At 35.4% G+C, this 17,570-nt stretch overlaps 1 protein-coding gene across 2 annotated transcripts in view; it reads left to right on the plus strand.

Moving 5' to 3' along the window:
- TAX1BP1 (Tax1 binding protein 1) overlaps positions 1-17,570 on the plus strand; it is a 97,172-nt gene that overhangs the window by 49,968 nt on the left and 29,634 nt on the right. For both annotated transcript variants that reach the window (XM_045495168.1, XM_045495169.1), the window contains exons 8-14: positions 1,726-1,911; positions 6,156-6,380; positions 6,913-7,059; positions 8,434-8,551; positions 9,786-9,889; positions 12,720-12,845; positions 16,472-16,543. In XM_045495168.1, the coding sequence (XP_045351124.1) occupies positions 1,726-1,911; positions 6,156-6,380; positions 6,913-7,059; positions 8,434-8,551; positions 9,786-9,889; positions 12,720-12,845; positions 16,472-16,543 (978 nt within the window). The remainder of the gene's footprint in view (positions 1-1,725; positions 1,912-6,155; positions 6,381-6,912; positions 7,060-8,433; positions 8,552-9,785; positions 9,890-12,719; positions 12,846-16,471; positions 16,544-17,570) is intronic.

Here is a 17,570-nt window from a genome sequence, read left to right on the forward strand (position 1 = left end):
TTGGAAAGAGAAAAGACCTATCCTTAAAATGGTCATTTTTCACACTGCCTTTCTTTTCTTTATGTTATTAGAATAGGACTTGTGGTGTTTGTAGAGGATTGGTAAGCACATTTTAGGGCAAATCCAAAATTTATTTTTCCTTTACAGCTCTAAATTGTTTCTCCCTTAGGTCTTGTGCTTTTTTTCCACTTTCTGTGTCTGTTTTACACCTGAATGACAAGTCCTTTGCTAAAAGACTTTGTATCTGGAAGGAAGAGAAAGAATGAGGTGTCTTGGGGATTTATTCTTTTATAGTGTGATAATATCTCCAGTTTTCTGTAAGCATTATCAGTAGGGATCAAAGTGACATTGAACTCTTCATTTGAATACACTCTGCCCCAACCTCCCAGCATTCCAAACAGTATTTCATTTGTGTGTTTCCCCAAAACTGGAAGTAAAACTCTTCCTTAGAGACTTTTGTTTTGTGGTTTTTCTTTTTTATGGAAAGGAGTCTCCATTTAGTGTGATAAGACATCGTGTTCTACTTTTAACCTCAGAAACATGCTTTCCTTTCCATATTGTTTATAAAAATAACCAGAGAGATTACTTTTGTCTCTCTCCTCAGCCCCCATTAGATCATATGACCCATCCCTGTCCTATCAGAATTTAGAGGAATTGATAAAACACTTGAGCTGGTAATTACGAAAATTAGATAGTGTTTCTAAAGTGATGCTGCAAAGGTCTTGGCTGGTGACACCTTCAGAGAATCTGGAATTCTTTGCTATTTTTATTATTATTATTTTTAACATTTATTTACTTTGAGAGAGAGCAGTGGGGAGGGGCAGAGAGAGACAGAACATCCCAAGCAGGCTCTGTGCTGTCAGCACAGAACCCGATGTGGAGCTTGGTCCCATGAACTGTGAGCGAGATCGTGACCTGAGCCAAAACCAAGAGTTGGACACTCAACTAACTGAGCCACCCATAGACTCCTGGAGTTTTTTTCCATCCTTGTGAGCAGGAATTAGTGTTTCATTAGTCACACATTTAGAGTCAAGTGTGAAAAGTATGTCAATTCATTTCTCTCTGGTACTCTTAACCAAAGCAAGATACTCTTTATAGTGAAAACTAGATATCTATACTCTTTATAATTTCAGTTATGGAATTTGACTTGTGCATCTGTTAATGGGCAAACTGCTGCCAAAGTTCCTGGGAAAATTAATATAGTTGAGTTAATGAATCAAATATATTTTTAGGCACACAGGAAGTAAATGACAGTACTTCTCCCCAGCCAGAAATTGAATTGCTTAAGATGTTGTTCTTGAATGTACCCCTTTAGTTTTCCAGAATCTCACCTTACCTTTGTATCTGACTATATAACAATAATTTGTTCCCCCAACAGCAACCAAATTGATTTGCATTTTTAAAGAGAACTCAAAAATCTTAAAAAAAAAAAAAAAAAAAAAAAAAGCATTAATCGAAGGAGAAAACTTCAGAGATGAGGTAATATTGTTAGACCTTAGATATAATCTCTATGGAAAATTTACAACAACAAAAAACCTTAGAAAGGTTATGTTCTGTTCCCACATATTAGCTAGTTATTTGGTACAACTTGGGTCTCCTGACTCCTGGTCTAGTAGGTCTTCCCATCACTTGATCATAATTGGGCTAAACAGTGGTATTTTGAAATTTGAGTAATTTAGGTTATGGAGTTAGGATGTTCTTGACATTTTCAAGCACTGTTAACAGGTACATTTGAAGAATACCGAAATAGAAAATACCAAGCTTGTGTCAGAGGTCCAGACTCTAAAGAATTTAGATGGGAATAAAGAAAGCATGATTACTCATTTTAAAGAAGAGATTGGCAGGCTGCAGTTCTGTTTGGCTGAAAAGGAAAATCTGCAAAGGACATTCTTGCTTACAACTTCAAGTAAGGTAAGTATTTTTGTGATACGTGTTTGAAGATTGTAAAACCTGTGTCTATTAAATGTATGCAATATTCTTTGTTTTTTATTTTTAATCTTCCCTTTTCCCAACCTTTTCTTTTGAAAAAGTTCAGTTTTACAGAGAAGTTGGAAGAACAGAACAACGAAAACATGTATCCTCAAATATTTTGCCATCTTTATCTCCCCATTTGTATGACCTTTTTTTTCTCTGAGTCATTTGAAGTCAGTTGCAGGCATTATGATATCACACCCTAGATATTTTAGCATGTCTTCCCTATCTACAGTTGTGGTTCATTATTCTGTATAACCATAAAACCATGGTCATACCTAAGAAATTTAACGTTGATAATACTCATTCATAATACAGTTTTAGTATAATCAAATTATCCCAAGTATATATTTTTTATAAAGCGTTTAAGTTTATTTAAAACTTGTAACAGAGACACAGAGAGCATGAGTAGGGGAGAGGCAGAGAGAGGAGGACAGGGAGAGGGGAGAGAGTGAATCCCAAGCAGGTTCTGCACTGTCAGCACAGAGCCTGACATAGGGCTAGAACTCAAGAAACCACGAGATCATGACCTGAGCCAAAGCTGAGAGTCAGATGCTTAACTGACTGAGCCACCCAGGGGCCGCCACCACTCCCGCCCCCCCCCCCCCCCCGCCACTATATATTTATATATAACCTTTACAATTTCTTGACCTGGTGGTAAAGATCCACACATTCATTTGATTATTGTTGTGTTTTTGCTCTAATCTAGAATAGGGTCCCTATACACCTTTTATGATACTGATATTTTTGAAGAATTCAGGCTTGTCTGAGAAGATGGTTTGTAATCTAGATTTATTTATTGTTTCCTCAAAGCTAGATTTAGGTCATATATTTTTGGCAAGAAAAAGCCTAAATAGATGATGTCTTGTACATTATTTTGCATCAATACCAAATGTCACATAATGTTGATGTAACATTAATCATTTGTTTAAAGTTGTGTCTGCCTGAATTCATTATATGGGTGCTTTCCCCCTCTTTGTGATTATTGAGTAATATGTAGGGTAATACTTTGAGATTATGGTAACATCCTGTAATGCCAATAGCTTTTCACCCAGTATTTTTGATCCCTTAATGATCCTCACCTGCATCAGTTATTATTAAATTAATGATTACAAAATGGTCACTTAAAATTTTTTCTTTTACACTTATTAGTAGGTATTCTTTCTTAGTTTTTTTTTTTAATGTTTATTTTTGAGAGAGAGAGTAAGCAGAGCTGGGGAGAGGGGCAGAGAGAAAGGGACACGCAGAATCGGAAGCAGGCTCCAAGCCCCATGCTGTTAGCACAGAGCTCAACATGGGCCTCGAACTCAACAGACCATGAGATCATGACCTGAGCTGAAGTCGGATGCCTAACTGACAGAGCCACCCAGGCGCCCCTATTCTTTAAATCTTTTGATTGAGTCTTGTGTTTGGAATACGTTAAATAGTTGCATCATTCAAAAGTGAAAATAATTACAAAAATATTCACTGTCTCTTCCCTAAAAAAACCTTTTTTTTTTTTTTTTTTACATATACACATATGTAAAGATTTCCCATTAGTTTTTAGTTTATCCTTCTCTTTTTGCAAAAATAAGCATGTGCATACATACACACTCTTAAAAATAGGTGCCATGCAATATACATACTTTTTTGCACCTTTTTTTGTCATTTAAAATGTGTAGTTTAATGGTTTTCAGTGTATTCACAGAATTATACAACTAATACTGCAGTAAATTTAGGAATATTTTTATTACCCCCCAAAGAAACTGTACCCATTAGCAGTTACTCCATATTCTCATTTGCTTCTCCCCCTCTCCCCAGTCCTAATTAATCATTGATTTACTTTTTTTTTTTTTGGATATATAAAGAGCTTTATATTTATTTCTCATGAACCATGAGAACATGACCTGAGCCGAAGTTGGCCGCTTAACTGAATGAGCCACCCAGGCACCCCTAAAATTTACATTTTATAAAAAATTAGAATATTTATAACAGTGTTCCAAAACCTCTTAAAAAATTTTTTTATGGAAAATCTGGACATCTTGTATGAGTACGCATATAGATCTTTCTCATTCACTATAACAGCTGTATAGTATCCCTCGTTTAATAGCTGTGTATGTAATTGTTTTTTAGTTGTGTACAGTCCTTAGCTTTTATAAGCATGCCGTTTATGCAAACATCATCCTTGTACAAATATCTAGGCATGTGTATATATCAAAAAAAAATTAGTTATTTTCAAATTGCTCTTCAAAAAAATTAATACCCCAGCATTTGTATTTACTAGTGTTTGTGATGGTAGCACAGACTTCCATCGTGTGAAGGATATATAATAGAATTTATAATAAATTCTCATATTAGATATTCTCAGTTTTAAATAATTTTTCATTATTTTAATATTGTACTGAATCCCTGTAAAGCTAAATTTAATGTCCATACCTTTTATTAATTTTCTTGGAAACTCATAAAAATAAAATTGCTAGGTCAAAACCTGTGTGCTTTTTCAAGGTGTTGATGAATGTTATAAAAATCTGGTGAAAAACTTTACACCAGCTACATGTACATAAGCCTAACCGTTCATGAATTTGCTAATTTCCCTAAAGTCATCTGAATATTGGAGTATTCCTGTTTTTTAATCTTTGTTAATTGAAAGAAATTGATGTTTGTTTTAACTTCTTTATTTGATTGTTGATGAGTGGAGTTGTTTTTTTTTTTGTTTTTTTTTGTTTTTTGTATGCATAATGGCCATTTCTGTCTTTTAAAAAAAATTTCACGGTAGGGGTGCCTGGATGGCTTAGTTAGGTGTCTGACTTCAGCTCAGGTCATTGTCTTCATGGTCATGTGTTCGAGCCCTGCGTCGGGCCCTGTGCTCCCAGCTCAGAGCCTGGAGCCTGCTTCCCATTCTGTGTCTCCCTCTCTCTCTGCCCCTCTCCTGCTCATGCTCTGTCTCTCAAAAATAAACCAATTTTTAAAAATGTCATGGTTATGCCTTTCTCCAATTTTTTGGGTTTTTTTGTGGTTAGAGTTTTTTTGATTTGAAAAAATGCTGATTAGAAAATAATTTTATATTCCAAACATTTTCTTCTACTAGTTTTATTGTTGCTCTTTTGCTGATGATATTTACATAGTTAGATCTGTTAATGTTGTATCTACAAATATTTTCTTCACCTCAGTGTACATAATCCTTTATATTTCCTTCTAAGGAGCTAACAGTTTTTTAAAAATGTTTATTTTGAGAGAGAGAGTGTGCTCATGTGAGTGTGGTAGGGGCAGAGTGAGAGGGAGACAGAGGATCTGAAGTGGCCTCTGTGCTGACAGCAGAGACCCTGATGCAGGGCTCGAACTCACGAACTGTGAGATCATGACCTGAACCGAAGTTGAATGGTTAATGAACTGAACCACCCATGCGCCCCAGGAGCTAACAATTTAAAAACCAAGAATGGATTGCACTTTTTCTCAGTTCATATTATTTGTAGTACAAAGATAAAAAATAGGAAACTAGATGTGTTGGGCTCATAATATTAAAGGAAATAATTTTACTATGGCAATTTAAACTTTTTTTCTCTTTTTTTTTTTTTTCTTAACAGTAATTTTAACTTTTTAAGATACTTTTAGGTTAGGTAAGAGGGGCTGATTACTTTTTTATCTTCCCATTGTCTCAACTTTGATATTTGTGTATCAAATGTTTTATTTTTAGAACTAAGTTTTAAATCTGCCCTGTGGTTTCATAACGATATGGTATATGAATATTATATCGGATATGTTTTCGGTTAGTTAATAGGAAACTTAACCAAAATTTTTGTAATTACAGAGAAGTTTTTGAAATTATTTTTATTGGTAATCATAAAAAGTGTGAGTCAGTAAGTAGTTCTAGCTGTTAGAGATTTTGGGGGACAGGAACTTTCATTCAAATTTCTTTTTAACCAGGGATTTAAATATTGGGCATGTTGCTTGACTTATCAACTTAAGTTTACATGTGTTTAATGTGGTAGAGATACTGAGTGCATTGGATTGTTATCTGGGGATTCTAACACAAAGTCGTATCATAAGTTTTTTTTAATAAACTTCTGTATTTTATTTAAGTCATGAGTAGAAAACCAGTGTTTAATTTAAAACTTTGATCTGTTGAAATATGAGTAAAACTTGTTTCTGCTACTGTTTTTACTTTAATGGTTTTGTTGCTAACGTATTTATCTGCTTTTCTTCAGGAAGATACTTTTCTTTTAAAGGAGCAACTTCGTAAAGCAGAGGAACAGGTTCAGGCAACTCGGCAGGAAATTGTCTTTCTGGCTAAAGAACTTAGTGATGCTGTAAATGTGAGAGATAAAACAATGGCAGATCTGCATACTGCACGCTTGGAAAATGAGAAAGTAAAAAAGCAGTTAGCTGATGCAGTGGCAGAACTTAAACTAAATGCTGTGAAAAAAGACCAGGTAAAGTGGGCTAATTTTGAATTTTCATTTTGATCAAAAGCTCACTAGAACTTACAAAATAGATTGGGTTATGTCAGAATAAGGTCAGATTCCTGATCACAGAAATTTAAATTTCCATTCATTTTGTTTAGTCATTGTAACTTCTTGGGTTGAAATTAATGTAAACTTTAAGAAAAACTTAAGTAGGCAAATGCTTAATGGTTAGTAAGAACTGCTCTGTTATTAAACTTTCTGATGTCAGGTATATATTGCTTTGTTTGGAATTTTTTATTTATTAGCTTCATAAAGTGGTATTATGGTTATTTAACAGGGTAATACTTATTCCTCAGGAGGGGGATTGTTCTTCTTTAGTTTTTTAATGAACCTTAGTCCTAAGAATATAAAGCTAGATTTATTAGGAGCTAATGTGGCTCTGTTGCCCAAACTCCAAAACAAATAAAAAGTAGAAGCCAGAAAGAAAAAAGTGAAAAGGAAGTTGGGATTTACTATTACATGTGAGATAGGAGATTTTTATCTTTTATTTTTCTCATAGGAAAAGTCTGATACACTAGAACACGAACTGAGAAGAGAAGTTGAAGATTTGAAACTTCGTCTTCAAATGGCAGCAGATCATTATAAAGAAAAATTCAAGGAATGCCAGAGGCTCCAAAAACAAATAAACAAACTTTCAGACCAATCAGTAAGGACAATTGAATTCTTACCGAATAGTTCCTTTATCAGTATTTTTGTTTACAAATCAAATTTATAGTAGTCTAAAGTTTTATTTATTTAACTAATCTCTATACCCCACACGGGGCTCAAACTCAACAACCTCAACGTCAAGAGTTGTGTACTCTTCTGACTGACCCAGCCTGGCACCCCCAAATTTATAATACTCTAAATATCAACCTTTTGGATATAATTTATCTCTGCATGAATTGAAGTGATTGGCCTAATGTTTGTAATGATATATGTTGGTTTAAATTTGAAATTTTTATGTGCTGGAAACCCAAGAAAGGAAGCAAGGGCAGCAGCAGGGGAAAACAGGGAGGGAAGGCCCTCTTTCTTGACCGTTTCCCTCTAAGTTCTTGTTAAATGTCTTCACTTAAAAACTCTGTACATATTGAATCCCTCCTGTGACTGATGCCTGTCCTCAGTGGGGTTCACTGTTGGTTATCCTCAGAGTCAAAGATGGTTTCTCGTTGTCATTATTGGGTTCTTCCATCCTACTCATGGCCACTAGATTAGGAAGAGTTAATGTAGCTAATTATTTTGTATTCCATCTGAGAGGGTAAGCAGATTTAATGAAAACAAAGAAATTGTTTCTGTTTTGGTGTGTGATTTATTTGAGAGGGCATGCTGCATGTGCCATTGGTGGGGATGGAGGAGAGAGAGAGACTATCTCAAGCAGGTGCCACGCTTCGTGCAGAGCCTGCTGTGGGGCTCAATCCCACGACCTTGGGATCGTGACCCAAGGCTAATTTAAGAGTTGGATGCTTAACTGAGCCATCCAGGTGCCCCTTGGTGTGTGTTTTAATGTGGGTCCTTAAATTGTACTTAAATATAAGGTTTGCTATGTAATGGAATGCTGGAAGTAAAGAAACACATTTAAAACCTGCGGTTGAAAATGATACCAAGTTCTCTCTGCAAACAAAATTTGCTATAAAGACTTTTATTTGTATACTGTATTGATACAGATGATATTTACACAGAAATGCATGTGGTAAGCTGGGAATGCTTTTGTGAAAAAATATACTTTAAGTATGACCCACATGTACGGGTTTTGGTTGAGGCCTGTAAGTATATTATGACTTTGTAGTAGATGACTTATGAGATTTCTGTGATTGGCTTGCTTTGGTAGTAGTTTGATCATTTGGCATGGAAAACCAAAATAAAGTTTTTGTCTGTTGTAACTTTTAGGTCAGTTAGTAAAGTGATGGGTGTTACCTTTAGTCTTTGCTGGTCTTTAAGACACAATAGCAGCTTTGTAGACTTCTCAGAATTTCTTTATGTGACAATTACTGAAGGAAGGAAATATAACTCATACAACAGTTTGTTGTTACATTTTGAATAGGCCAATAGCACCAGTGTCTTAACAAAGAAAATCGGAAATCAGCAAAAAGTGAATGATGCTTCAATAAACACAGACCCAGCTACTACTGCCTCTAATGTAGATGTAAAGCCTTCTACAGGTAAAAATCTTTTAGCCATTTTGTGTAGTGTCCTACCTTGATGAGTATTGATACTTATTTATACTGCCTTATTCCAAGTGTGTGAGTCTTAGGGAGCTTCTGAAAATTCTTATGAGAGGATTAAGGCAAAGATAAAGTAAGGGGCTTAATAGTAAGAAAGTCTTACATGTGAAATACATAAAATGAGTGTGAACTAATATTTATCTTCATGAGAATATTCATAAGTATTAAATGAGCTGGAGTTTGTAAGCTTAAATGGTTATAGCAGTTAGGCTATAGGATAGAAGCCAATAATTGAATTTTTAATTAATATTCCACTAAATCTGTGGAATCTCGAGGCATTTATGGTAATTCAGTTGTATAGTTCTGTTGCAGGGGGCGGGGTGGGGATTAATCTCCTGTTCTATTTATGTTTCTCTCTTTTTTTTTTTTCTTTTATTTAATTTTTTTGACCTGGGTACTATGTGGTTAGTATACCTATGGGTGGGCAAGTTAAATTTTTATTAGTTTATTAACTTCTAGAATAGATTAGGAAGATCTGGTGAATGTATGAACATGACAATTTGAATTAAGTCTAGGTTTTCACTTGTCCTAATTTCTTTTTTTCACTTTATGTTGAAGATTGACAATAATGGAAGTCACTCAAGTATATAAAAATACATTTCCTAATGTAGTGTTTGGGGTAATTGCTGTTTTAGACTTTTTAAATGTATTGTAAATTTCCCATGCTATTAAATATTTAATCAGGTTCAGCCACTATATAACAGGATCCTGACTTCCATTTATTTACACTTTTTGTAGTATGTAGAGTGGTGTTGTGTAAGTTACTTAATACTCACTGAATAGTAATGAAGGACTAGAAAAATAATTTAAAGTGTTTTCTCAGTGTATGGCTTTCTGTTTATCCTGTGTATTCAGTTACATGAAGAGAACAAGCATGCCATTTAAGAACTATTTTTAGCTGATTAAAAAAATCACTTTTCATTACTGAATGTGATCTTGTTTCTGGCCAGACTGACATTTTAAAAAATCTCATGTAGAGTTTATACTATCTTTATTTAGTGTATGATTAGATGTTTTTAAATAGATATTTCTCTCCTTCATTGTTCCATTTATTGTATCTCACAGTATACTGACCTTTAAGTTATTTTGAACAGGAAGATAATATGGGGGCAAAATAATTTTTAATATTTTCTGTCTTGATAATTGATAATATTATTTTCTTGTCTAATAGCTGAGACAGATTCTGACATTGTAACAAAGGGACAAGTCTGTGAAATGACCAAAGAAATTGCTGACAAAACAGAAAAATACAATAAATGTAAACAGCTCTTGCAGGTAAGCTGGCTCTCTTGTGTGAGATTTATCAGATATAGTGGCTTAGCTTACCTATATTTATATTTATATTTATTTATAAATCTTGGGGTTTCTTTTTTGTATCCATATACTGGTATTGAGTTTCACTTTTGAGATGATGAGAGGGGTTGTTCTGTGTACCTGCACACATAGACCTGTATGTAAAATTATCCTAACATCATTAGTGTCCTTTCTTGATAATGGGCAAGTGATTAATTGAGGCTGGATAGAACTTGATAAAAGGGAAGTGCTCTTTTTATATTCCCTGTATTAATAGCAAAGAATTTTACCACATCTTAAATTGACCAGAATTATAAAGTGGGAAAAGAGAATGTTAACCAAATGAGCTATTGCTTTTATGGTGTTACTTAATTGTGACTATTTTAAAACTGTATTCTTCATACATTTCAGTTTTACAACTGTCTTGGTAGCATTCACTCCCGGAGTATCTCAAGGACAGAGGGAAAATGCTTCTCATTTATACCTGATTTGGAGAAGGGAGGCAAAGGCGTTTTGTGTTTGTGATTTTTTAATTTTTTGTGAGTGTGTGTATTTTTCTGTGCATGTAGAGAGGAAAGAGATATTTAGAACTAAAGAATAATGTTCATACATTAGTTCAATGTTACTGTAGTAATTAAAATATTTTGTTACTGCCTTCTAAATAGTACTTAATCTTTTAAACTTTGAAAGTTTTTGTTCCTTTCTTCTGTAGAAGGATCGATGAGAATAGTTTTACCCTTGAGTTAAAGTAGTTGTTTATGAGGGACTAAACTTTTTTCATCAAGTCTGAAACAATTTAGGATGTCTGTTTTTTAAAATGTCATCATACAGTATTACTGAAAGGATGATAGAATGTTCCTAAGCCAAAAACTTCCTCAAGGTACATATTTTTTCCAAGTTGTGTTGAGGTGCAGTAAACTGCATATATTTGTTGAAATCCAATGAACTGCTTATATTCGTTTAAAAAAATGTTTTTTAATGTTTATTTTTGAGAGAGACAGAGCTCAAGTGGGGGAGGGGCAGAGAGAGAAAGGGAAACACAGAGTCCCAAGCAGGCTCCAGGCTCTGAGCTGTTAGCACAGAGCCCGATGCGGGCTCAAACCCACAAACCCTGAGATCATGACCTGAGCTGAAGTTGGACACTTAATGAACTGAGCCACCCAGGCGCCTTGAGCTGTATAAAATCTGCAGTTTGATCAGTTTTGCCATACATACAGTTGTGAAAATATTATAGTGCCAAGATAACATTTCTATTACTTGCCAAAGTTTTTATGTACCCATTTGGTATACGTGCTGCTGAAATGAGCAGTTCTATTTGGAACTCATTCCTCCCTCTATTGCCATCCCCAGGAAACTGTTGGCTTGCTTTCTGCCACTGTAGCCTACCTTTTATATAGTTTGTATAAATGCGGTCATATGGTATATACTCTTTTTTTCCTGTCCTCTTTCAGCATAATTATTTTGAAATTTATCCATGTTGTTGCTTTTATTGGTAGTTCATTTTCCTTTTTATTGGGAGAGTTCAGATCTTTGCTGTTTTAAACATTGAGTTCATTTTATTACTGAATTGTAAGCTTTATTGTGGGTAGAAGTCTTTTGAAACATGTTTGGGAAATATTTTCTCCCAGTCTGTAACTTGCCTTTTCATTTCCTTAACGGTGTTTTTAGAAAAACTTTTGATTAAGTACAGATTTATCAATTTGCTCTTTAATGTTTTGTGCTTTTTATGTTCTTTTTTTTAAGTTTATTTATTTTGAGAGATAGCAAGCGGGGAAGGGGCAGAAAGAGGCAGACAGAATCCCAAGTAGACTCTGTGCTGTCAGTGCAGGGCCTGATGGGGCTTGAACTCAAGAGCCGTGAGATCATGACCTGAACTGAAATCAAGAGTCTGATGCTCAACTGACTGAGCCACCCACGCACCCCTCTGCTTTTTATGCTCTAAGAAACACACACCTATAATCCAACTTGTAAAGATTTTTTCTTCCATAAGTTTTATAGTCCTGGGTTTCACTAAATTTAGGCCTGTTAAAAATTTTAAGTTTATTTTTGTGTGTGGTGTGAGGTATGGTAATGGATAGTAAGTTGATCTAGGATTAATTGCTAAAAAGTTGCTTAGAGCATATTTTTAAACTTTTACCTTGAATATAAGACATTCAAAATGAAATTGCCAATTTACCCTTTTGTCATGGTTTGTAACTCCTTTCTTTTAATATTCTTGGTTGTAGAGAAGAGCATTGTATAAGAAGTCAACCTAGATAATATCTTGGTTAGGAAATCCCAGAGTTTTATTTGTCTACATCTGGAAGCAGCGTCATTATAATCATACGATTCTTTTTTCTTTTTTCTTACCTCTCTTTGCAAAAGTTGTATATGCTTATTGTGAAATCTTAGGCATTATAGAAATAAAGAGTAAAAATGGTAAAAGGTACCATCATGTTCCTGATTCCAAGTGATGAGAGCTATTCATATTTTGTTTATATTTTTCTACACAACATGATATAAAGTCATATAAGATTGTGTTAACTTTTAAAACAAAAATAAGATTATACTGTATATTTTGTTTTTGCAACTTGCTATTTTAAATTAATGTATCTTGTTCCTTGTTAATGTGTAGATCTACTTTGTTCTGTTAAATATATACTATTTCATTGTATGGACTTAAAATGATTTTTCCCATTGTCTACTGACATTATTTCAGTTTTTCTATTGTTAGTGTTAAAATGAAACATTCAGTACATATCTAAATATGTTCATAAAGATAATGGCTGTATCTGTGTTTTTAAAAGTCTTTGGTAATTCTAATTTCATTTAGGATGAGAAAACAAAATGCAATAAATATGCCGATGAACTTGCAAAAATGGAACTGAAATGGAAAGAACAAGTGGAGATTGCTGAAAATATAAAACTAGCACTAGCTGAAGTAGAGGACAATTACAAAGTAAGTCAGTATTTGTATAACGTGAGGCAGGTGCACCTGGTACTTTTGCAGATGTGTCAGCTATAATTTTTATCAATCTGATGTGCAGTTTTAACATAGATAATTTTTGTGTATAAGTAAAAATGTACTACATGTTTAGTGGAGTATAGTTAATTAACTATGAACTAAGAAAATGAATACCCATACATATTACCATTGTGGCTTTAATTCTGTTCATTTTGATGGCTAATTAAAATGATATCTTTTAATTTTGCTTCATTTCTAAGATGAAAAGTGATCATTTCATTATCATATTTGTTCATTAATAAGTTTTTTAATGTTTATTTATTTTTGAGAGAGACACAGAGTGCAAGTGGGGGAAGGGCAGAGAAAGAGGGGGAGACACAGAATCCAAAGCAGGCTTCAGGGTCTGAGCTGTCAGCACAGAGCCCGACGTGGGTTTCTAACCCACAGACTGCAAGATCATGACCTGAGCCGATGCTTAACTGACTGAGTCACCCAGGCACCCCCCTATTTATTCATTTAGAAACAAACATGAGTGTATGTAAAATTATTTTAGGGCCTCAGGACTCCTGGGTGGCTCAGTTTGTTGAGTGTCTGACTCTTGGTTTCAGCTTAGGTCATGATCTCATCTTATGTGGATTCAAGCCCTGCATTGGGCTCCACGCTGACAGTGTGAGGCCTGCATGGGATTCTCATTCTGTCTCTGTCTCCCTCTCAATCTCTCTCAAATATATTGAAAAAAATAATTTTAGGGCCTTGACATTTTTGCAGGGATATAATAATATGATTAGTAATTTTAAAATTTATATGAGTGTTATTAAATGAATCACCAGAATGTGTTACCTGTGATCCTAAAAAGTACTGCAGAGTGATGTAATCTTTTTTTAATTATGTCATTAGGAGGCCACATGTTTATTATTATTTTTCTTAAGTTTATTTTGAGAGAGAGCGAGCGTGTGCACAGAAGAGAGGGCAGAGGGGAGGAGAGAGAGAATTCCAAACAGGCTCCGAACTGTCAGTGCAGAGCCTGACCTGGGGCTTGATCACATGAACTGAGAGATCATGAGCTGAGCCGAAATCAAGAGTCGGATGTTTGACTGAGTCACCCAGGCACCCCAGTGATACAATCTTAATTAAAATTGTTTTTGCCAGTGTAATAATAGGCAACAAACAAGCTTAAATAGTAAATTATATTTGTAAGAGTGTTAGAGAAAAAAATAGCAGGCTGTTTAGCTAATTAATAAGTAGGAAGATATTTTTATTCTAAGGAATAAAGTATAATCTTACCTATTTTGGTATCTATATGTACATGTAATTTGCATATTTTGTGTGACTAAAGATCAGGAAGTTTTGAATGATTTAACTTTGCTATAGTGTAGCTAATTCTACTTACAATTTTTAAATGTTCTTAAAGACACCAAAGATTAGGTTTCTCCCTGGGGGCTGGAGAGGGTGCACATTATATACTAAGGTAATTTTACTGGTGGTCTTTTTTTCAATCTTTATCTATTGTCAGAATGAAATTTTCAGACTTTTAATTAATGAGATTATTTCTGGGATCGCTGTGGATATTGTTTTCAATGACTGGCAACTTTCCTTATTATAAAGTGTGAATACTGAATTTATGTGAACTTTATCTTTGCATATTGACTAAAAAAAAACTCATTTAGTAAAATTAAAGCCTACTATATAGAGAGAGCACTGTGTTAGCTTTTATCTGGGTGATCACACAGGTATGGCACAATGCTATCTATGCTTAAGGAGTTTACAGTCTACTAGAGATTGCTAATGGTATCATGGTGATACTCACAACTCCTTGATATTCGTGACCCAGCTAATCATCTGTCAGATTCATGGGAAGTTAAATAATGTTTTTAGTTCATTAATGATCAAAGTGAGCATCAAAATTAATGTTCTAGATTATGCTGCTGGTAAAGGTGCTTGGCTTTTTGTTTAATGCCCATTGACTTTTTTTGTACTGTTGAGATAGTACTCACTAAACAGATACTCGTTGGACAAAGCAAAATGGGATGAAGTTCTACGTGAATAAGTCTAAGAAGTACCTTAGAGCTGTTTTCAGGGGAATATTTAGGAGTTAAACATGGAGAAAACAGACCCTTGAAAGAGAAAACTGGAGGGGAGGAGAAGCAGAGCTCGGGAAAGAAAGAAGTGGCATTCTAAGCAGATAGAAAAGCATTAATATGGAGGTTTGGGGGTGAAAAGTGCAGAGCATAGTCTGGAGATTATGAGCAATCTTGAGTAATAAGACTTCAATGTCTGTAATGGAGTAGATTGGACTTGATAGATTGAAGCCACGTTTTGAGGGGCCTAAAATGGAATTTTAGTGCTATTTGTTGTTAAGAATTTTCTAGGAGTAAAGAAAGGGACCCAACTATAGTGGGTCTTTGTGAAGTAATTTGGTAACACTGAGGGAATTTATAGGTGGAAAGAGTTTTTGAAGGTGAGAAAATCAGATAGAAATATTCTTAGAGAATTACTTGATAAAGGCCACCCCTTTGGGGACCGTCCTTGATCACTTACTCTTGAATAGGACATGAGTCTGTCAAGGAAATCTTTGAAAGGCATCCTCAGGGAAAAATTATTTGAAGGATAGTTTTGTGTTTGTATCCATAATGCTTATAATGCAAATGGGCGGTGGTTAAATGAATGAATGACTTAGACTGACGATGGTGGGAAGAGGAGTGGGAAGTGTAACATAGCTTCCTAGCTTCAGTCACACTGGGCTCTGAGATTGGTAATATCTGTTAGCAAAAGTTAGAAAAGTAGGTTTGGGACCCTTTGCCCTCAAAATGCAGAAAGACAATAATGAAAACATGTCATCCGTCAATTGAAAAGACAGATTTGAGGGTGCCTACGGTAGTTCAGTTAAGTGTCCGACTCTTGATTTTGGCTCAAGTCATGATCTCACAGCCCACATCGGACTCTGTGCTGACAGTGCAGAGTCTGCTTTGGATTCTCTCTCCTTCCCTCTCTGCTTCCCCACCACCACTTGAATGTGACCGTCCTTCTCTTTCCCGCTCTCCTCCCCACCCACCCCCTCCTGCCCCAAAATAAGTCAATAAACTTAAAAAGAGAGGCACCTGGGTCGCTCAGTCGGTTAAACATCCAGCTTCGGCTCAGTCATGATCTTGTGGTTCACCATTTTGGGCCCTGTGTTGGGGCTCTGTGTTGACAGCTCAGATTCTGTGTCTCCCCCTCTGTTTGCCCCTCCCCTGCTTGCTCTCTCTCTCTCTCAAAAGTAAATAAACACTTAAAAAAGAAAAGTACTGTATCTATAAAAAAGATTTGGAACTTGGGGAAGACAGAGGTGTGCCACATTAGTTAATAGTTGTGATTTTTCCCATGGGGATCATAGTTGAAGGCATAGAAAAAAGGAAGTTTTCAGGGGGAATATAGAGAGAAGAAGCCAAAGAAGAAACTTCGAGAACACTCAAATTTAAACAAATTTTGGGGGGGATAATATCCAGAGATGTCAAAGAATAAGACCCAAGGAAATACATGGGTTATGGTAATAGTAAGTATTTTGATAGAATGGTATAAACTAGCTCTTGATGTGTAGGGAGAGAGTGGATAATGAAAAAAATGATGATTTCTTTTTTCAGCTTCAGTTGGCAGAGAAAGACAAAGAAATAAATGGACTGACGACACATTTGGAAAAACTCTCCGGGGAGAAGGTATCGAACGGTGTACTTTAACATCTTTCATGAGACAGTGAATGATACTACAGCTTTATGAAGACACACATTTTATAATCACGTGAGGGTGGCTAAAAAAAAGTTAAATTAAGGGCACCTGGGTGGCTCAGTGGGTTGAGCGTTCGACTCTTGATTTTGGCTGGGTCATGATGCTAGGGTCATGAGCTCGAGCCCTGCTGAGCTCCTCGCTGAGCATGGAGCATGCTTAGGATCCTCTCTGTCCCTCTGCCCCTCTCCTCTGCTTCTGCATGCGTGCGCGCTCGCGCTCTCTCTCTCTCTCTCTCTGTCAAAAAAAAAAAAAAATTAAAGTTAGGATAAAGAAAAGACTGAAGCAGATCTTAGTATGCTTAGATGCAGAATCTTTTTAGTTAATATTTTTAAAATACTTTATGAGGAAAAGGCTGAAGTGTTTAAGTTTAGCTTGCTCTTTGTTACATATATTGTATTTAATAATAGAGAAATTTTAGGATGTTTAAATTTAGAAAGAGTAAAAAATTTAAAAGTTATACATGATACTATCTTTATCTGGTTTTCTTTTGTGAAGGAAACATTTTAGAAGTTATTTAATGATTTATAGTGTAACTTACCAGTGAAACAGAATGTACATTTATAATGTAAAAAATGCTACAGTGCAGCATTTCACAAAGTATTGTTTGAGGTCTTTTGGGGGGCCCCTATCCCCTTTTAGAGGTCTACAAAGTTACAAGCTATTTTCTCTTTTTTTTTTTTTTTTCAACGTTTATTTATTTTTGGGACAGAGAGAGACAGAGCATGAACGGGGGAGGGGCAGAGAGAGAGGGAGACACAGAATCGGAAACAGGCTCCAGGCTCTGAGCCATCAGCCCAGAGCCTGACTCGGGGCTCGAACTCACGGACCGCGAGATCGTGACCTGGCTGAAGTCGGACGCTTAACCGACTGCACTGCCCAGGCGCCCCGCAAGCTATTTTCATAATACTAGAGTGTTATTTGCCACCCCCCCCCCCACCCCCCCCGTGGTACATTTAA

This window comes from Leopardus geoffroyi, chromosome A2 (assembly GCF_018350155.1).
Source record: "Leopardus geoffroyi isolate Oge1 chromosome A2, O.geoffroyi_Oge1_pat1.0, whole genome shotgun sequence".
Classification (NCBI taxonomy): domain Eukaryota; kingdom Metazoa; phylum Chordata; class Mammalia; order Carnivora; family Felidae; genus Leopardus; species Leopardus geoffroyi.